The 21950-nt window shown below is 38.1% G+C and overlaps 2 protein-coding genes across 2 annotated transcripts; both read left to right on the top strand.

Annotated features, from left to right (window-relative positions):
- The first annotated feature begins 6671 nt into the window (after nt 1-6671).
- On the top strand, nt 6672-11238 carry LOC143028389 (uncharacterized). The gene is made up of 3 exons (XM_076190388.1): nt 6672-8311; nt 10763-10883; nt 11146-11238. Exons 1-3 carry the CDS (start codon nt 6672-6674, stop codon nt 11236-11238), a joined length of 1854 nt encoding a protein of 617 aa, XP_076046503.1.
- Nucleotides 11239-13898: 2660 nt separating this feature from the next.
- On the top strand, nt 13899-21532 carry LOC143028383 (uncharacterized). The gene is made up of 7 exons (XM_076190374.1): nt 13899-14331; nt 14734-15257; nt 15618-16107; nt 16484-16709; nt 16933-16985; nt 20165-20358; nt 21458-21532. Exons 1-7 carry the CDS (start codon nt 13899-13901, stop codon nt 21530-21532), a joined length of 1995 nt encoding a protein of 664 aa, XP_076046489.1.
- The last annotated feature ends 418 nt before the right edge of the window (nt 21533-21950 follow it).

Raw genomic sequence — 21950 nt, 5'->3', positions numbered from 1 at the left:
AGGAGAAAACAAGGAAGACCCTACTAACTATAGACCGGTCTCCCTTACAAGTATGGTAGCTAAAATTTGTGAAAGAATGATCAAAATTAGATGGGTAAAGCATTTGGGAAAAAAGTGGTAAATTCAAGGCAGTTTGGATTTAGACAAGGACAATCATGCGTCACAAACTTGATGTGTTTCTATTCAAGGCTAATAGATGTAATACAAGAAAGAGATGCAGGGGCTGATTGTGCATTTCTAGACCTGAAAAAACTTTTGATAAGGTGCTACATAAGAAATTGCTAAAGAAATTAGAAACTGCAGGAGGAATACAGGGCAAACTGCTGAAGTGGATGGAAGAGTTCCTGCATGAAAAAAATGAGAGTGGTGATAAGAGACAAACATTCTAATTGGGATGAAGTGATTAGTGGAGCTCCACAAGGAACAGTTTTGGCCCCAATATTGTTTGCTATATATATTAATGATATAGATAAAGGAATTGAAAATTATACGAGCTTCTTTATGGATGATGCAAAATTATTGAAAAAAGTGAACATTGAAGAAGATTGTGAGTTGTTGCAGAGTGATCTCCATAAAGTATGGGAATGGAGTAGGAAGTGGGAGATGGAATTCAATATTAAAAAATGAAGCATAATGGAATTTGGAAGAAGCAGAAATGAATAGTGGGATCATATGAATTGGGAAAGGAATAAGTTAAAGAAGTAGAAAATGAGAAGGACCCGGGGGTCATTATTATGAATAGTATGTCCGTTGAGAAACATATTAAACAAATTTTTGGAGAAACATAATTTGATAAGAATCAAAGTGGCATTTACATACCTGGACGAAATGGTGAAAAAAACACTAGTCTCTGATAAGCCCAAGATTGGCAAATGATCACGTAAACCAATTAGATATTCAAGAAGATTTAGATAAATTACAACAATGGTCTGAAAAGTGGCTAATGAAATTTAACAAGTAAATGCAAGGTAATGCACATAGGTAAAAATAACATTAAGTACGATTACAAGTTATTTGGAAATTCGTTAAAAGTGAATAGTGAAAAAGATCTCGGCGTAACTATCAGTAATGATCTCAAATCATCCAAGCAGTGTATTTCAGCCTCTGAGAAAGCAAATAAGATTCTAGGACTGATTGCGTGATCTTTTGACTTTAAAAGTTCATCACTCATTAACAAGCTATATAAATCGTTAGTTCATCCACGTTTGGAATATGCTGTTTCCGTATGGTCACCAAATGTCATTAAAGACATTGACAGACTGGAAAAAGTACAACGGCAAGCCACAAAACTGATTCTAAATATAAAAAATAAATCATACGAAAATCGACTAAAACACATGAATCTGTTTTCCTTAAAAAAGCTTAGACTCAGAGGTAACTTGATACAGGTCTTTAAAATTCTAAAGGGATTTGACAACATCAAAAGTGACAAAATTTTCAAACTGAATGAGAATCAGACAAGAAACAATGGTCTCAAACTGTCTGGAAATAGATTCAGTTTGGAAGTAGGCAGAAACAACTTCGCCAACCGTGTGGTTAATGAATAGAATAAACTTCCTGCAGAGGCAGTGCCATGTAGTTCAGTTTGAAGCTTTAAGAATCATTTAGATAAACACCTAAGCAAAATGCTGTAATGATTATTATTTACTTTATATTTGTGTTTGTTTTGCTATCATTTGTCGGATTCTCATTATTAGTTTTATATCAATTTATTATTATTTACTATTTACCTGTTTGGTTATTATCTAACTATACCTATGCATTTATTTATATATTTTATTTGATATTTACATTATTATAGTTTTTATTTTTTTTTTCATATCCGACCTATACAGTATATGATTAGCAAATCTAGAAGAAAAACTAACAAAAAATGAACGAATCATGGGAAGTTAGGTTTAGCCAACTCGCAATAATTACACAAAAGAGTTTATAAGTTGGAAGAACTAAAGGAGAATCAAAATCCAACTAAATAAGTAGAAGAATAAAAAAGACAGTTAAGAGAAGTAAAGGATGAGAATGAGGAATTAAAGAGGAATAATAAAGAAAATAAAAGAGTCCATAGCAAAAGAGGTAAGTGGTTGGAAAAAAGTCCAGGAGGATAACAGAATTGAATTTAGAGATGCAGTGAAGCAGATGAAGGAACCCAGGACACAGTTATTAAAGTGAGAGAGGAGAATAAAGTAAGAGACTTAGCAAATAAAAAGAAATGTATAATTATATTAGGAATAGAAGAGAAGCATAATCCAAATAGGACTACAAGAGTAAAGGATGAGAAAGAAAAAGTAAACAAGGCATTAAAACATATCAAGGTGAACAAGAAAGGCTAAGAAATTGAAGAAAGTTATAGACTAGGGAAATACAGTATAGACAAGACCAGAGCAATTTAGGTTACAAACGACAGAAGAGAATGTCTTATCAAAATCAGGGAAACTAGCAAAAAGTGATTAGTACAAACGGGCATGGATTAAAAGAGAAGAGGGAAAAAAAATCGAAGCTATAAAAAAAAAAAACGAGAGCAGAACTATTTAATAGATATGTAAACAACAAATTGAAAAACAAACAAGAATTAGTGAAACTATGACATGGAGGAGTTGAATACACAGAGGAGATAGAATTGGCAGAAATTATGAACAAGTATTTTAAATAAGTGTTTACGAGGGAGAACATACAACTTAGAGAGGGCGAGTGGGAGGAGAAAGTCCCCCCCCCCCCTATGAAAGAGATAGAAGTAAAAAGGAAAGAAATAATTACTTGAATGATCTCGATGTTAGAAAATCGCATGATCACTAGCCGCGAAAGCATGGTAACTGATGTAGAAGTCGGTGAAACTGTTGCAAATAGCGATCACAACTTAGATTCAAACTCCTAAAAATTTTTAGAATAGATACTTGTGTTTCTAAAATACCTGATTTCAGTAAAGCTTAGTTCATAGGACTACGTCAGGAGCTTCAGCTTACAGATTGGGAGGCAAAATTAAACGAAAGACCTGTAGATCAGATGTGGGAAATATTTCAACATACGTTCACTACTTGCATTCCTTTTAAGGACAGACGTCCCCCAAATCAGGCTCGCCCAAAGTGGCTCGACAAAGAAACTGAAAAAAGTATTGCTAAAAAGAGACAGGCTTATAAGAAATATAAGTGCTCGGGTGCATCTAATGACTGAAAATTATGTATCAATACAGAGAGATTTAAAAAAGACAATAAGAAAAAGAAAACGACAATACGAATTGAACATCGCTGATAAATCCAAAGAGAATCCCAAAGAATTCTATAGCTACATTAGAGATAAAAAGGTTGTTAGGAATCACATTGGTCCACTTTTACCTGCTGACGGTCAACTTGAATATGAATATGAAGGAATGTGTAATATCTTAATTATTTTAGCTCGGTATTCGTAAACGAAACACCTCAAAGTGAACTCCAAACTGAAACCTGTGAAAAGTCTAGGGTAAACTCACTACGGTAAATATAACAAAAGAAAAAAAACCTCCGCCCTGTGAGCAGGTTGCAGTCCTGGAGGGGCTTGTGCATAGTGATGAAGGTATGGGCTATGGCAGCGGGGAGAGTTTTCCTCCCTGGCAGATTCAATCATGCTGCACAGACCATACTGGAGCTGTCGGACCAAGACTCATAGACTGGAGTGTAAGTAACTGGTAAACGACCCCACCCCTCTTTCATTTGATGGCTCGTTTATCCCTACCCTTCTTAGTTACTGCACTCTTTCTTCTCTTTCTGAACAGGCTATTATCTCGGGATAGGCTCTCTGGAAAGTTCCAGATTGCCTTCCCTGAGAAGCACCCTCGACTTTCTCTTGCTCCTTCTTAAGGTAGTTCTAAGTTCCCAATTTCTCTCTGACCTGTGTGCTGGTAGCTGACCGAGTTGGTGGGGGCCCACCTGGCGACAGGTGCCACCGGCGAGGGCTCGCAAGGTTCGGTGGTCAGTGGATGCTCATGGGAAGGAGGACTCTTGAGCTTGATACCGTTCTCCCTTCCAGTACAAGTAAAAGGGTGGCTACGCCGGCCTCATACTATATGGGACAAAACTACAGAGGATAAACGGGTTGTCAAAGCCAAAAAACTCGAAGCCGAGGCCCTTTACCTGTAAATCGCCATTTCTGGACCCTTTTCTGGCTCTGCAGGGACTTTCCTTAAGTGACTGGGGCGCCAGGCACCTGCAGTATCTCTTTCCACGCACTTCAAACCTCATGTTGCTTATGGTGTGACCCTACAACTTACCGAAAGCGCTCTTTAAGTAGTAGGCTATACCATAAAACTTTTATTCCATCCAATTATGGTTGAATCATTCTCCCAGGTTTTGGAGGCCCCTTCACCTCCAAAACCCATTGACCAGGAGGGAACTGATGCTGACCCTTCCGCCGTTTCAAATCCCGATTTGGATAATTCTCACTCTTTGTGTCCTTCAAAGGAGACTATAACTCCTAATGAAGGACAGCATTATGATTCCACTAGTAAAGATGTGGTAAAAGTTACTACTGAGTTGGGTTCTCCCTCCTCCAGAGCTTTGGAAATCAAGAATGTGAAAAACTTGACTGTGGTCCATATCCTCCAGCTTCCTAAGTCTTGTAACTATGAGATTCTTACACAGTGCTTTGGTTGCTATGGTAAGATTACAGAAATCCGTATGTGTTATGATGAACCTGGAAATTCTTGGGAAGCCTGGTTGTCATATAATAGCCACAATGCTGCTCTGAAAGCTAGTAGCGATATTCCTAATTTGAAGGTTTGTGGAGCAGGCATCACTGGGGCTTTATGTGCCAGTGCCCCTTATGCCCTAGATGTTTATGTACCTTCTTTGTATGCTCCTTCTGGGAAGGAAAACGGCTTAAATACTTCCCACAAGGAGAGACTACCGAGTCCTCCAATGTGGTTGGTGGCCACTGCCCGGGAAGAAAACTATAATTACTTTAAGTTCTGTAAATATTTGCAGAGGAAAGTTGGTGGAATTTGTAGTGGTGATATCACCAGATTTGGCAAGAACAAAGTTCTAGTACATGCAAAGTCCAAAACTCAGTCTTATATGCTGAGTCACTTAAAAGCTGAAAGTGGTGAGATGCTGAAGGAAATTAAGCCACACATAGACTTCAGCTACGGTAGAGGTGTCATATATGACAAAGACCTATATGATTTTGAAGAGGAAGAGATTCTGGACATGTGCCCTGATGACATCTTCCATATCCGGAAACTACGGGGCACCAAAATGATTGTACTAACCTTTACTAGCCCTGACCTGCCTACGCATATCATAATTGAAAATGAAAGGATTGCTGTGCGCCCTTTTAAGCGAAAGCCATTACAGTGTTTCAAATGCTTTAAATTTGGCCATACGTCGACTGCTTGTAGTGGAGAGCAACTGTGTGCTATATGCTCCTACCCTATTCATGGTGAATGCACAACACCACCCAAGTGTGTGAATTGCGGCTAGGGTCACCAGGCCCGTGACAGGACTTGTCAGTCCTATAAGGATGAAAAAGCAGCACTTCAATCCTAGCCGTATAAACTCTCGGGGCAATTCAAAGGATGAGAGATCTAGAGGTGGAAAGACTCCAGACGGAATTGCTGGCAGGTCTACCATCTCTAGACAAAACACTGATCAGGCAGAAAAGAAAAAGTCTCTTAAAGTCAGAAGCGGAAAGCTCCCTAAACCAAAATGTCCATCATACAATGGAACTGCCGAGGTCTCAACAGTAGCTCTGAACACATCCGAACACTGTTTAGAGACTACAACACCATGATTTTGTGCCTTCAAGAAACAAAACTAGGAGATACAAGTTATAATCCTGGACTCAATTATAATTTTCATAGATCACCCCCTATTATTGAGGAGAGGGTACAGGGTGGCACTGCTTGCTGACATCTTGGGTGCCCACTTCGTTAGTGTTTCAAGTGCAGCTAATTATGCTCCTGAATTTCAAATACATCGTGACTCGGCAACAGTTCTCCCTCCGCCTTCAAACAATACAGAGTCCTTTAATCTACCTTTCACCTTCAATGAAATGAAACATGCTTTATCAAGCTCAGCCCTCACTTCCCCTGGCGATGATGAAATTAGATATGAGGTATTGCCAACCTTCCCCAGTGTTCACAGCTGTTCCTGCTTACGGTATATAACGGTCTATGGACCACACACTCTTCACCTGATACCTGGGATCTGTCGGTACTAATCCCCTGTCACAAGCCAGGGAAAAACCCAGAACTTCCAGGAAGCTATAGACCTATTGCCCTCACTAACTGTCTTTGTAAACTCTTTGAGAGAATGGTTAATAACAGACTTGTCTGGTATCTAGAATCCAGAGAGTTGCTGTCAAACAGGCAGTTTGGATTCCGGAAGAATCGCAGCACACTTGACCCTTTGCTAATACTCTCAAGAGAAATCCAAAATGCCTTAGCTAGAAGACATCAAACCATTGGTGTGTTCTTTGATTTAGAGAAGGCCTATGACACAACCTGGCGGGGTGGCATCTTGAAACAGCTAGCATCATGGGGCATTGGAGGCCCCATGTTTGCATTTGTACAGAACTTTTTATCAAACCGACGACTAAAAGTCCGAGTTGGATCTGTATTTTCATAATTTTATCTGCAGGAAGAGGGGGTCCCCCAGGGTAGCGTGTTAAGTGTTACGCTATTTGCAGTGGCCATTAATAGCCTCATGGACCAAATACCACCGACAGTTCAGGGTACCCTATTTGTTGATGACCATGCTATTTACTGTAGTGCCCCAACGGCCCTTGAAGCTGGTAGAAAAATACAAGCTACGATAAATGCAGTCACTAAATGGGCTGACAGGAGAGGTTTCAAGTTCTCACCTCAAAAAACTAAGGCCATCAGATTTACAAGGTGTAGGAAGCGAGAAGAGATACCAACTCTGTTTTTGAAGGGAGTCATCCTCCCATATGAGAGTGAGGTGAAGTTCCTTGGTGTGATTTTTGACAAGGGCCTCACATTCGTTACCCATGTTAATGACTTATGCGTTAGAGTACGACAGTCCAACATTCTGAAAGTTGTCTCACATTATGATTGGGGAGCTGATCGTGCTACTTTATTGAGGCTCTATAAAACTCTCTGCCTCAGCAAAATTGATTATGCTTGCCAGATATATGGCTCTGCTGCTAGAACCACCTTTGAAAAATTAGATGTGCACAATCTGGGTTTGAGAATCTGCACGGGTGCCTATCGTACCTCCCCTGTGGACAGCCTATATGTGGACTCAGGTGTACCACCTCTTTCCTTACGCAGAGAGGAGCTGGGACTACGATATTTGGCCAAATGTTTGACATCAAAGGATAACTCCAACTTTAAATTTGTTATGAACCCTTATGACATCTCTCCAAATAGGCCCCGTATCCCTAAGCCACTGGAGGTTCGATTGGAGAAGGAATCTAGAGAGATCGGTCTCTATGACTCTACTATAGCCAAATTAGGCCCAACAAAGTATCCTCCTTGGTGTAAACCCCCTGTGGAGATTTGCATTTGTACCGGTGGTAAACAACACCACGACCCTCAGGCTGTCAAGGCGCAATTCTTAGAACACTCCTCTAAACACAACACTTCTATCTCTGTCTATACCGATGGCTCTAAGTCTAAGCAAGGTGTAGGCTCTGCTGCAGTTTTTAACGGAAAAATTATTAAACGTAAATTACCCTCTCTTTGCTCAAATTTCACTGCAGAAGCTTATGCAATACTCCTGGCAGTGAAAGAGATCTACTACAGTTGCTCAAACGAGCAAAGTTTCATTATTTATACAGATTCCAACAGTGTTTTAGCTTCTCTTCGGCAACTTTTGCCCACTCACCCACTGGTGCAAGAAGTGCAAGATTGGCTGGTCCTCCTGCACTCACGAAAACGTACCAAGGTGAACTTTTGTTGGGTACCTGGTCACACCGGCGTCATGGGGAATGAAACGGCAGATAAAGCTTCAAAGTCGGCAGTAGCTGATCTACAGCCGACTACTGCCGTCCATATACCCCATGGCGACCTTAAGGAGATTATACACACTCATATACAAAATAAGTGGCAGCATAGATGGAGCACCTTAACTGATAACTTGAAGCTAAAAAAGATCCGTCCCTTCATAAAGAAATGGGAATCATCCAATTGCCCAAATAGAAGGAACAGCATCATCTTGACCAGATTGCGAATCGGACATACACATCTGACACACAGTTTTTTAATGACAGGTGGCGACGAGCGGCAGGTACCATTCTGCCGTACATGTCAGGCTCACATTACTGTACAGCACTTTTTAACGGAGTGCATATGTTTTCAACGTGAACGACGAGCAAATCACAGGCAAGTCCATGACGGACTTGCTTGATAACTGTGAAGTAGCCCGTGTGGTCAGATTTTTAACCCATTCAACTCCGATGACAAGATGTCTTGTCATTTGGTCAAATAAAACAAAAAATCATAAAACACCAAAATGTTTGATCAAACACCAGAAAAATATGACGTCAATCCTCGCTTCGCTCGCAGCGAAGCGAGGACTGACGTCATATTTTTCTGGTGTTTGATCAAACATTTTGGTGTTTTATGATTTTTTGTTTTATTTGACCAAATGACAAGACATCTTGTCATCGGAGTTGAATGGGTTAAAGCTTATCAAGTTTTATCACCTATTATAACTCACTGTAATTTTCAATTTTATTATTATCATCTTTTTAATGAAATCACTGAACTTTTAGCTTACATCCGCCTTTTAGCTTTCATAGAGCTGAATAGCCGTTGATGCTCCAGTGCTTGGCGTTTGAGCCTACCAACCAACCAACCAACAAAAGAAAAAATTAAAAGGTGTATAGATAAACTCAAAGTTAATAAAACACCAGGGCCTGACGGTTGGCATCCAAGAATCTTAAAGGAAATGAAAAATGAGATTGTTGTTCCATTAGAATATATTTTCAAGAAATCCATCATATCCGGAGATGTCCCAAGAGAATGGAAGCTAGCTAACGTTACTCCCATATTCAAAAAAGGTGACAAAAAGAAACCAAATAACTATAGGCCTATAAGTTTGACTTCAATCGTAGGAAAAACAATGGAAACTATGATCAGAGATGCTATCGAACATCATTTAGAAAGTAACCGTTTGATAAATGATAGCCAGCATGGTTTCAGACGGAAACGTTCTTGCGTGACTAACTTACTCGAATTCTACAAAAGCCTTTGATACCGTCCCACACGAAAGACTAATTACTAAATTAGCTTTACACGGAATAAGTGGTAGCCTATTAAGTTGGACTAGTAATTGGTTGAATGGTCGAAAACAGAGAACTGTTTTAAATGGGAAAAACTTCTAGATGGAAAAATGTTACAAGTGGAGTTCCTCAGGGTTCCGTTCTTGGGCCACTTCTATTCATAGTATATATAAAGATATAGACCATGGACTAAAATCTTCTGTTTCCAAATTTGCTGATGATACAAAACTGTGCGGAATGGCAAATGATCACTTTAACCGATTAGATATTCAAGAAGATTTAGATAAATTACAACAATGGTCTGCAAAGTGGCTAATGAAATTTAACACAAGTAAATGCAAGGTAATGCACATAGGTAAAAATAACAGTATAAGTACGATTACAAGTTATTTGGAAATTCGTTAACAAAAGTGGATAGTGAAAAAGATCTCGGCGTAATTATCAGTAACGACCTCAAATCATCCAAGCAGTGTATTTCAGCCTCTGAGAAAGCAAATAAGATTCTAGGACTCATTGCGCGATCTTTTGACTTCAAAAGTCCATCACTCATTAACATTAGGTCTGTAGATTCCAAACTACAAGACCTTAAGGGAATTGGAGTTGACTTTACTAAGGCTGGAAGCGAGGGCCTCCTTTTGATCAGTAAATTAATTTTAAATAAATTACCTAAATTTTTCTTGATTGAATTGTCTCGGGTGATTAATTCAAATTACCCCAATTTTAATCAGCTTAAAGAAGTTTATCAATCTGTTTTAGTTAGACTTAAAATGGGATCTGATGACCTCAGTGTCAAACCCAAACGAAGTGATACTACCAGCTCCCTTGCCTTCAAAGAAAATTCCTTGAAAAAAACCCCTGTTGATTCTAGCAAGGGAGTTAGTCACTCCTTTAAGATCAATCCAGATTCCATTAAGAAGTCTATTTACAGATGTAGATTTTGCCCCGCTTCTGACCATGCAAGTTCAAAGTGTTCTTCCTATATTTCCCTTGAACACAGGAAAGCTAGAGCAGTTCAATTAGGACTCTGTAACAGATGTTTGAATCATGGGCATGGCTCTTTGGAATGCCCCGGGTTAAAGGCCGCTCTGCCTTATAAATTTTGTGTGTGTAACAAACCCGAGCACCATGGAGCCATGTGTCCTATGGCTAATAAGTTACCTATTTCCGAAGGGAAAATATATAATTTTCATTCTTTATCGGATTCGATTGTTCCTTTGGTTTCCCTTCCTGTTACCAGAGGCAAGAGGACTGCCCAATGCCTCTTCCTGTTAGACAATGGAGCCAAGTTTTCCATTATTAACAAGGAATTGGTGGAGGACAGAATAGGACCTTGTTTAAGTCCTCCTATGGACAAGTTGGTTTCTTCATTTGGTTTACCTCTAATGAATAAAAGCGGTTTTAATTACACTGCAAACTTAAAACTCCCCTCCGGGATGAATCTGTTTAGTTTGTTTTTTGCAATAGAAGGATTCAACTTGTCCATACAGATTCCTTCATTATCCACTATACTCCAAAGTATGAACGATCATGAATTTTATGTTTCCCCTAGTTTTCCCAAGGTGAAGGGAGATCAACTAAAGGTTTTAGGCATCATTGGAAATGACATTCTTCAAAACTTTCAACAGTTTTCAATAGAAAGAGTTCCCTTATATGGTAGCCCGTCTTGCAAGGTTATTAAACTTGCTGATGGTTTCATTCCATACGGGACCGGGGTTCAATATATCCCTCCTTGTGAGAAACCTTTCTGCTTAAGGAGAATGATAAAAGGGGTTTCTGAAATGCCCTCTAATGAAGTACTAAATTTTGATAACTTCAAATATTAGGAGAATTCTTTGAGGATAAATCCCGAGTCTAATCTTGGAGTCGATTCGTTAAATTGTATTGAGAACTACCATGGGGATTCTCTTATTTTTTTATAATTCTTCTTTCAAGACTCTTGATTATGAAGAGGTTTATCTCTTAAGCAAGAAATATGGAAGAGTGGAACGAATCAGAATTATGGTAGTTCATATGACTGCTACATAGTATTTGATGAAAATAAATCTACACTTGAAGCATTGAATGGATTAAATAACCACCGTGTGAATGATTCCATGATCAAAGCTCGCCTATTTAATATAGACAACTTGAAAAATGAGAAATACGACTTTATTAGAAGAAGAAACAGTTCAAAGCATGCCACCTAGAAAGTCTCCTACCATACTCTGGTACGTTGCAACATACAGAGAGGACAGAGAGAACTTCTTGAGAGCCTCGGAATGTATTGAAAATAAAATAGGTACTGTCCCTTATGAAAACCTAAAGAAATATGGCAAGAGTATCCTGATAAAAGCAGGTAATGATACTCAAGCCAAGCTTCTATCAAACTTCAGACCCACCAATCATGGCAACATAAAGCAAATAACACCCCATAAGAGCTTCAATACCTGCAAGGGCATTATTTTCTCTGAAGACCTATATGATTTCTCCGAAAAATAAATTTTGAAAATGTGCCCTGAGAATGTACATGAAAAAAAAAAGCCAAGAGGAAATAATAACTCCATCCTCTTATCTTTCTCTACCATAGTCCTCCCTGATGTAATAGTCATCAAACACTCAAGATTCAGAGTCAAGAAATATAAGCAACACCCAACTCAATGTTACAACTGCTTAGAATATGGTCATATCATCTCAAAATGTAACAATAACAAAAAATGTGACAAATGTTCTGAAGAGCATAGGGAAGACAGTATCTGTACAAACGTTCCATACTGCCTCCATTGCTCTGGTAATCACTCCCTCGAACCACCAGCAACCTATCTGCTAAGCAAAAAACTCAGAATATACACCTAATAGTAGATCAGTTGATGAAAAAGAAAAGGATCTGAAACTAGAAACAAAATCTAAAATAATAACAATAAAAAATAAACAAACCGACAGGGCTGAAGACTTTGATGGATTCCTAGAACCATCCGTCAAAAAGAGAGCAAAAAAACAAAGAGAACACAACAAACTCTGATTGTGATACCTCCAATACATTTGACTCGCTCATGGAAACAGATAATACTACACCTGAAGATACTACTTCCATACCGCTTCCCCAAACTACTTGGCAAGATGGAAAATGCGGAGAATGTCTCTCCAGACTGCCAAGGGAAGTCTACCAACTCCCGTGCATCCCCGAAAAATCTTCTTGAGAACCTTCCCCTATCAAGTACTCATGAAAGGCAGAAAGAATCTCAACCTTCCAAGATAAAAAGACTACAGATAAACTTCAATCCCCAACGAAGTACTCCCTCTAAGGGAAGTATGTCTGTCAGAGGGAAAAAATAACCTATTCCAAATTCAAAGATATCCTACAGTGGAACTGCAAAGGAATAAGAGCCAGATCTGAACAGCTAAAGATCATACTACATTAATTTAATCCAGGAATAATTTGTTTACAGGAGACAAAGATAGGCAATAACCCGTATAACCCTGGATTAAACTACTCTATATACCATTCGCCTCCTCCTCCAGGAGATATTGCCCATGGTGGAGTAGCAATAATAATTCATAAATCAATACAACACACAGTCTTAAATCTTGTGACATCTCTGCAAGTTGTGGCTGTTGAAACTATACTAGATAAAAATATTACTATATGCTCTCTTTATCTTCCACCTAAATGTGGCTTCACAGAACATGACATACAAAACTTACTAACTAGCTCCCAAGCCCATTTTTATTGCTTGGTGACTTCAACTCTCATAATCCTCTCTGGGGAGGTAGCATATTAAATGCTGAGGGGAAAATAATTGAGAAGTTTATTGACAATAATCCTATCACATCGTATAATGATGGATCCGTGACTTACCATAACACTCACAATAATACAACCAGTGCCATTGATCTAAGTATATGCTCATCCTCCATCCATCTCGATTTCATATGGTCTGTCAATGAGTATCTTAATGGAAGTGACCACTTCCCCATCCATCTCAAGTATGTAAAAAATACCCCAACAGAATGTCCCCCTAAATGGAAGGTTCAGGAAGCTGACTGGAATATATATGAAAATAATATAATTTTCGATCAAGATTTTGAAACTTTTGACAGTCATATAGAAGCATATAAATTTCTTAATGAAACAATCTTAAAAAGTGCTGAGATTGCTATTCCAAAAACTAAAGGGAAACCCAGTAGACCTACAGTTCCATGGTGGAACAAAACCTGTGGAGTACTGAGAAAGATAACCCGAAAATGTTACCGACAATACAAAAAATAGCGGTTCAACACAGAGCAAGATTATATATAAACGTGCTCTTGCTAAGCAGCGCAAACACTTCAAGAAATCAAAGCGAGAATCATGGCTTCACTACATAAATGGAATTAACTCTAAAACCCCTTTGAGCGTAGTGTGGAGAAAAGTGCGAAAACTTAGTAGCAAGTTCGTTCCCTCACCTCTACCTACGCTTAAAATAAATAACACACTCATTACAGATCCATATGACGTTGCAGAAAATTTAGGTGAATACTTCTCCAAAATTTCTAGTCCAGAAAATCACTCACCCGAATCTCAGAAAATTCAAAATGCTCAGATTTCTCTGGATCTCAACTCAAATAGCAGAGAAATCTAAAAGGTAAAATTCTCCCTGCAAGAATTTAAAGAAGCTCTTTCCTGCACAAAAACTACAACCCCTGGTGAAGACACAATATTATACGAAATGATCAAGAATCTCCCAGATGCTAAGACCTTTCTTTTAAAAATCATCAACAGAACCTGGGAGACAGGTATATTACCCAAAAGCTGGAAAACTGCCATTATAATACCCATCAAAAAGCCCAATAAGAATCCTTTTGATCCATCTAGCTACAGGCCCATAGCCTTAACCAGTTGTGTCTGCAAGTTAATGGAAAAGATGATAAATACCAGACTTGTTTGGTACTTAGAATCTGAAAACAAACTTTCACCCTACCAGTTTGGTTTCCGTAAGAACAGATCCACGCTGGACCCACTGCTGAGACTATCCAACCAAATCCAACAAGGATTCTCAAAACAGTGTCAAAGGATAGGTGTTTTCTTTGATCTCGAGAAAGCCTATGACACAACTTGGAGATTTGGAATTATCCAACAACTAAATAAAATAGGCATCCGAGGTAATATGCTGAGATTCATTAACTCATTTTTATCTGATAGATTATTAAAGGTTAGAGTTGGCAATAGTCTCTCGAAACCATTTATTCAGAAGGAGGGTGTCCCCCAAGGAAGTGTCTTGAGTGTCACTTGTTTTGCTGTGGCAATAAATAATATCTTAGAAGAAATTGCACCACCTGTAAAGAGCTCCCTTTTTGTGAATGACTTGGCAATTTATTGTACAAGCTATGATGCTATTTCAGCCTGCAAGCATTTACAAAATTAAATTAATGCTGTTAGTAGATGGGCTGACTCATGGGGCTTTAAAATCTCAACCATAAAAACCACTGCTGTACGTTTTACTCGACGTAGACGAAGAGAAGTAATTCCAACCTTAAATCTAAATGGAACCATTTTACCATAAGAAGAGGTAAAATTTCTTGGCATGATTTTTGACTCAAAATTGACTTGGACCAGCCATATTGATACCCTGAAGACAAAAGCCAGGAAATCATTGAACATCTTGAAAGTTATATCTAGCTTTAGTTGGGGAGCAGATAAAAGATCACTGCTAATGTTATACAATACTCTTTGCCGATCCAAAATTGATTATGGTTGTCAAATTTATTCCTCCGCTTGCAAAACTAGACTGAAGGAACTTGACACAGTTCATAATATGGGCCTTAGCATATGCTCAGGGGCATTTAGAACATCACCAGTAGAAAGCATTTATGTAGATTCTGGTGAACTGCCACTTGACCTTCGTAGAGAGGAACTAGAACTAAGACTTTTATTTAAGATCAAGACAGACCGTAAAAACCCTGCCTTTGATATTATAAAAAATGTAAATGGTGATGATTTTAAAGGTTCTAGATATTCAAAACCCCTTCAAGTCAGAATGAATGAACAAGTAGAAGATATATCTATCAAGACCCAGAACGTTTTTCAAGTGGGCCATCCACATATTCCCCCTTGGATTACCCCTGAAATATCAAAATGCTCTATAGAGCTGAAGTCTATATTTTTAGAACATGATAAAATACATGAAGAACACACAAAGATTTATACTGATGGATCCAAATCGAATAATGGAGTTGGATATGCTGTCATCCATGATGACACATCATAGTTATCTAAACTTCCTGATTCGGCCTCCATATTTACTGCAGAAATAACAGCAATTAATCATGTTTTAAAAGTAATACATGAAACCAAAGGACATGTATTTGTAATTTATTGTGATTCAAAGAGTGTATAGGACAGTATTAGCTGTTTTAATAACTTTCACCCTTTAACACAAAAAACTCAGAAGTGGCTATTTCATATTTCCTGCCGACACAAAGAGGTTCGTTTCTGCTGGGTTCCATCACACGTGGGAATCCACGGTAAAAAACTAGCTGACAAGGAAGCAAAGGAAGCTGCACGATGTAACAACATGCCAAATACCAAGATACCACATTCTGACATGAAACGAATAATGAAATCCCATATTTTAAAGAAATGGCAAGAGCAATGGTATTCCCCAGTTTTAGCTAATAATAAGAAATATAAAAATATTAGAAATTCCATAAATCCATGGGTCTCTGATTTTAACTTGAACCGCAAAAAGCAGGTTATCAGATTAAGGATTGGACACTCCCGCCTAACCCATAAATTCATCCTGGATAGCGGCGGTGCACCTGAGTGTGCTCATTGTGGCACTTTGATGTCAGTTGAGCACATTCTGGTGCACTGCCCAAAGTTTTTAGATATAAAGACGAAGTACAATCTTCACTCAAAATCTCTCAAAGAGATTTTGGGTGAAGAAGCTGATATTGATAAACTTTTTGGATTTTTAAAAGAGACAAATCTTTTCAATGAAATTTAGATCTCTATCAAAACAATTTTATTTACTTCTACTTTTTATCTATTTATTTTTTAACCAAATTTATTGATTTTATATTTTATCAAATTTTAATCTTTTACCCACTCCTCACCAATCAGTCATGACGGCGCTGAATGACCTCCTCGGTCCCAGTGCCTGGCCACTGGCCTAAATATCATACCATACCATACCAAGGATAAGTTACTTGTCAATTTCTGTTTAGAACCTGTAAGTTTATAATTTTATTCTTTTGGAGGAAGTTTTTGTTAACTCAAATGTAGAATATGGTCTTGATAATTTTTATTCTTTAGAATCCATTGGCATTAAAGAAGATCAAACCCCTGATATTGATGCTTTAGAAGTTGATAACTTTAAACAGTCCATTTCCTTCAAAGATGGACACTATTATATGAAGATCCCGTGGAAAAGGGATTTGGTGGACCTAGTTCCCTCAAATCTAAAGATTGCATTGGCAGTGGCACAAAGGGTCTATGACAAGCCTGAGCAGAGGGGCCTTAGGGAAGAGTATGAAGCTGTGTTTGACCAGCAAGAGGCCTTAGGTATTATTGAACCAGTTACTAAAAGAGTCCCTGGCCAAATCTTTATACCCCATAGACATGTGCTCAAGAATGATGATCTTGCCACCTCTAAAATAAGACCTGTTTTAACTCAAAATAGGAAAAGCCTCTTCTTTAAATGAAGCTGCATTCCCGGGAGTTGATCTGATGAACAACCTCCTTTCTCTTTTGTTGTACTTCAGAACCAACAATTATGTCATTTTGGCAGATGTTATGAAGGCTTTCTTGCAGATCCGTTTGAAGGATGAGGGTGATCGTAATAGGTTCTGTTTCTTTAGGAGGATTAATGACCAATATATTCCTTACAGATATGATACTATCATTTTTGGTTTCATCTGCTCTCCATTCATACTGAACTTCATTATACAACATCATCTTTCCATGCATCCTAGCATTCTAACTGCCTCCTTAATTAAAGATAAATTCTATGCTCATTGCCAAGTAATGCACATGGGAATGCAAGCTACACATTTCCTTCGCATGCATGGATTCTGGATCTTTAAAGCCAGACAAGCTGTTTTAAACATTTTGAAGGGTTGTATAGTTTGTAAGAAACAAGCACCCGGCTTCGCCGGCCCTGGCTTTGCCAGGGGTGCTTGGCCTACGGCGCCATTGGGGCTACGCCCCTTGAGATACCCTCTGTCCCTGAATTTTCTTGTAATAATAAAGGTTTTACAAATAAAAGATATATTTTTACAAATAGTTTTATTTAACATCATATACAAATTTTGTACACCATTATTGCTTCATTTTCTTTCTTGGAGGGCCATCATCTTTAATATCTGAGTCCTCTTCCGAGTCGTAGCCGCTTCCATCACTGTCTTCGAATATTTTTCCGTCATCATCGCTGTCGTCACTCAAAGCCTTCAAAAACTCCTTCATCATCCTCTTCATGTTCTCCTTATTCCTTTTCTTTTCATTTTCAAATTCTTTTTTCTGCTTTTTCATTTCCTCTCTGATACTCTGGATCATTTCAATGAATTCTCCAGAATCACAGTTTTCTTCCCCATAATTGGACTCAGGAGGCATGATCATGTTGATGGCGTCTATTTCGTTGATTTTGTAGGCGGACTTTGGTATTACAGTGATCGATTGATCAGGTTCTTCTGCTATTTCGACTTTTGTTTCGTCGTCGTTAGACGTTTTCTTATATGTCTCTTCCACGATGTCTTCAAAATTACCTTTATAAAACCCTTCTCCGGAGAAAAGCTCTTTATACACGTGTGTGTTAAAACGAAAAAGGCTTACTGGCTCTGGCTTGAGAAGCGTTACAAAACAACAGGGGCGCGAGGCGTTTTGCAAACCCACCCAAAAGTCAGAGAACCCATCCAATTAATTTCCACTCCCAATCCCAATCCCACTCATTATCATTATCATGCAGGGAGTCCCATGGGACTTGAACGAGTAGCAACGTTTATAGATATAAACTTTATGATATAGTATAAATCTCAGAAAATAAGCTTTTATATAAAATTGAATATATTTTAGAGCTCTTACCTCTATTCAGTAGACGAAGGCAGTGACTTGATTAGTTATAAGAAGTGAAATGCAGAAGATTGTGACGTCATGTCGTTGCTTGGAAAACTACGCATCATAGATGCCAATTCAGGAGTTGGCTATACTTTTAAATACTGAATATGAATTTTTTATAAGTATATATATGTATACCTGTATATATATATATATATATATATATATACTGAATATGAAAATTTTATAAGTATATATATATATACATATATTTATTTACATATATATATATAATTATATATATATATATATATGTATATATATATACTGAATATGAAAATTTTATAAGTATATATATCATATATATATATATATAATATATATATATGTATATATATATATATATACATATATATATATATATATATGTTGCTATATATATAAATGTATGTATCTTGGGTTAAATGAAATTTTAGATGATATGTTATTATAAGAAGTGAAATGCTGAAGATTGTGACGTCATGTCGTCGTTACTTGGAACACTACGTCATGTCTCTTCCTCTGATTAGCTGGGACCCGGAAAGGTTCTGGCTTGAGAAGCGTTACAAAATCACCACGTCAACACAGGGGCGCGAGGCGTTTTGCAGAACCACCCAAAAGTCAGAGAACCCATCCAATTATTTTTTTAGTAGTACTAAGATATAATTCCCTTGCGGTTAATTATCCTTCTCCTTCATCTTTACCTGCCTCTAGAGTGAATCTAAGTGTGCCCTTTGCCCATACTGGTGTGGATTACACGGGGCATTTATGGGTTAGAGACAGGAATGGAGATAAGGTAAAAGCTTATATTTTGATATTTACTTGTTTCAATACTAGAGCTGTCCACTTAGAAGTTGTGGATTTTATGTCCAATGCTGAGTTCATTTTGGCTTTCGTCAGGTTTGCTAACATATATGGAATTCCTTCAGCTGTTTATTCTGATAATGCTAAATCCTTCGTAAAAGCGGGAAGTGTTATTGAACAACTTCTGTCTTCTTCTGAATTTGAAGAGAAGTTTAAAACTTCCCCTGTTCACCATAGAACCATCCCTGTTTATGCTGCATGGTATGGTGTCACTTGGGAAAGGTTAATTCAGACGGTGAAACAATGTCTCTATAAAGTATTGGGTAGGTCTGTTCCTTCCCTGGCTGAGATTACCACTCTTTTGTCCGATGTTCAATTTTTTTGTTGAAAAATAGACCACTTACATATCGTTCCTGTGAAAACGAGGTAGATGTCATTACCCCAGATCATTTCCTTATAGGAAGGACTATTCCTTCCTTGATGTTTGGTGATTTGGAACAAGTACCTCAATGGGAATCAGGAGAAGACTATCCTTCTAGTCATGGACTGTAGGGATTATTTTTATGAAGAGTTTAAGAAACGATGGCTGACAGAGTACTTGGTCAGCTTAAGGGAAAGGGATAGAGCTGCGTTCCACAGTTCTAGAAACTGGGAAAAAGGTGACAATGCTTTTTTGAAACTGCCCTTTAAGACCAGACCTTTCTGGCCCTTAGTTCGTGTTGTTGAGACCTTTCCTGACCAAGACCATGTGATACGTACAGTCTCTGTCATTAAGCCCGATGGAAACTCTATCAAAGTCAACGTTAGATTTTTAATCCCTCTAGAGCAGGGGTTCTTAACCTTTTTTCTCCAATTCCCCACTTTTTAGTGAGCCAACTCTCCATTTCCCACCACAGCATCGGTCTTTGACAAATTCAATTTTAACCCATGCAGTGTTGACATTTCTAACACCAGAAACAAACAAAAAGAAACAAAAACACATCGATTAAAAAAAGAAAAAAAAAGACTGGTTCTTCTGTCCGACCGGTCATTCCCCACTTGGCAACTCCGCCATTCCCCACCAGTGGGGAATTCCCCACAGGTTAAGAACCACTGCTCTAGAGCTCCATGCTGAGTTACATTCCCGTCATGAGTATGAATCCCCTGGGGATCCTATTTTGCAGACTAGCGAGTTGGAGCCCTTTGAAGAGGCCTCTAACTTGGAGGAGGTTATTTCTTTGGAAAACGACTGTGTCGCTCCAGAACCTACCTCTTTGAGACCTTCTCGTAAGACTGCGCTAGCCTCTAGAGACCAAGTAAGGTCTCTAGCACTTAAAAAGTTATTGTAAATTTTCCTCGAAAGTGTTGTATTCATTAAACACTTTCTTTTTGTTGTCGGGGAGGTTGTGGTAATTATTATTGGGAATATTAGTGCTTACCTCGGTTCGGGAAACTTTCCCTCGAGGTGTTATTTTCTTTCGATTCAGGAGCCTACCCTGAAACTTCGAACCACGCCTATCGTAACTTTAAATAAGATACGATTAAACTCCCCTCCCTTTTATTTGTTAAATCTATGAAGTAATTTTGGTTTGATAAATCGGGAAACTTTGAGAAATTACTTAAAGTGAAAGTTAACCCGTGGCTTCGAGCTTTTTTCGAACACGTAAGAGTCCCGCCGAATACGGCCACTATCGTCGGGTCAAAGATCAGATCACCCAGAGCTCTGGTTCCTGACAGACCACTCTTAACCCATTTAACTCCGATGACAAGATGTCTTGTCATTTGGTCAAATAAAACAAAAAATCATAATAAAACAACAAAATGTTTGATGATCAAACAGCACCAGAAAAATATGACGTCGTCAGTCCTCCTCGAGGAGGACTGATGACGTCATATTTTTCTGGTGCTGTTTGATCATCAAACATTTTGTTGTTTTATTATGATTTTTTGTTTTATTTGACCAAATGACAAGACATCTTGTCATCGGAGTTGAATGGGTTAAAACCTTTCGGCAAGGGACTTTTTACGCCTTCACATCAGAAGCCTTCAAGTTCAACCTTATTTCAAGCCTACAAAGTTTGAGAGCGTTACCAAGTAAGTTCTCAGACTTTATCTTGTATCTATTAAACCGTAATTACCATAACAGAAAGCATGACTGAACAAATTAGGACTTTTCAATAGTGCACAGTCCTTAGTAGTTCTCTTTTAGTTGCATGTCAGAAGTTGATGTGTTAAGTCTTTTTCAATGTTCAAAGATAGTGGTTTTGTGTATTCAAGTGTTGTGTTGAAATCACATCTATTAAAATGCCGCGAAATTATGTAAAAATAATTTGAAATACATCTGCAGTCAGAAAACTGACATTCAAATCGTTGAAACGTTATTTTACATCCTTCATCAAATATTTTTATGCTTAGAATGTAAAGCTTGAGACCAAGATAAAAATTGGCCAGTCCATATTTGTTGCTGCAGATGGGTCAAGCGTCTCATAGGATGGGCATGCGGTTCATATATACTGGTACGTATCTCTTATTTTACGATTTGTCAATTTTCTATAGCTTGATTTGCTAATATTGCCTTGATTCATTTGAATATTCTTGTTCTCTTTATCAATAGAGAGAGAAAGGAATAAAAATGTGAAAGAGACTTGGTCTTGATAATATTAATAAAAACAAAACTAAAGTCTCTGCACATGAATCGAACATCAGTTCTGTTGCCGTAGCAACGACAGACGCCACAACAGGCAACCGGGGCAACAACTCGTCTCACAATTTCATCAAATAGCTCTGTCTCATCGTTACATCAAAAATGTTTAATCTGTTTTCAGCTGTGAGTATTCTTAATAAAAATATTTCATTAATGAAGTGAAGTACTGTTTGATGGGCAAAGTTGGGATCAAGAAAATCCTGC

The sequence above is a fragment of the Oratosquilla oratoria genome, chromosome 1 (genome assembly GCF_046742065.1).
Source record: "Oratosquilla oratoria isolate Oo_2021 chromosome 1, ASM4674206v1, whole genome shotgun sequence".
Taxonomy (NCBI): Eukaryota; Metazoa; Arthropoda; class Malacostraca; order Stomatopoda; family Squillidae; genus Oratosquilla; species Oratosquilla oratoria.
This window is presented reverse-complemented; position numbering and strand designations above follow the sequence as displayed.

What these genes read in the sequence shown, in the direction of transcription:
- LOC143028389 (XM_076190388.1), top strand. Translation starts at nt 6,672, where the DNA reads ATGGACCAAATACCACCGACAGTTCAGGGTACCCTATTTGTTGATGAC. An exon ending in GAACGACGAGCAAATCACAG is followed by an intron (nt 8,312 to 10,762) that starts GCAAGTCCATGA and finishes TGTTTCCCCTAG; the next exon opens with TTTTCCCAAGGTGAAGGGAG. An exon ending in ATGGTAGCCCGTCTTGCAAG is followed by an intron (nt 10,884 to 11,145) that starts GTTATTAAACTT and finishes TCTTCTTTCAAG; the next exon opens with ACTCTTGATTATGAAGAGGT.
- LOC143028383 (XM_076190374.1), top strand. Translation starts at nt 13,899, where the DNA reads ATGATCAAGAATCTCCCAGATGCTAAGACCTTTCTTTTAAAAATCATC. An exon ending in ATCTCTCAAAGAGATTTTGG is followed by an intron (nt 16,108 to 16,483) that starts GTGAAGAAGCTG and finishes TTTATTCTTTAG; the next exon opens with AATCCATTGGCATTAAAGAA. An exon ending in AGGGAAGAGTATGAAGCTGT is followed by an intron (nt 16,710 to 16,932) that starts GTTTGACCAGCA and finishes GTTGTACTTCAG; the next exon opens with AACCAACAATTATGTCATTT.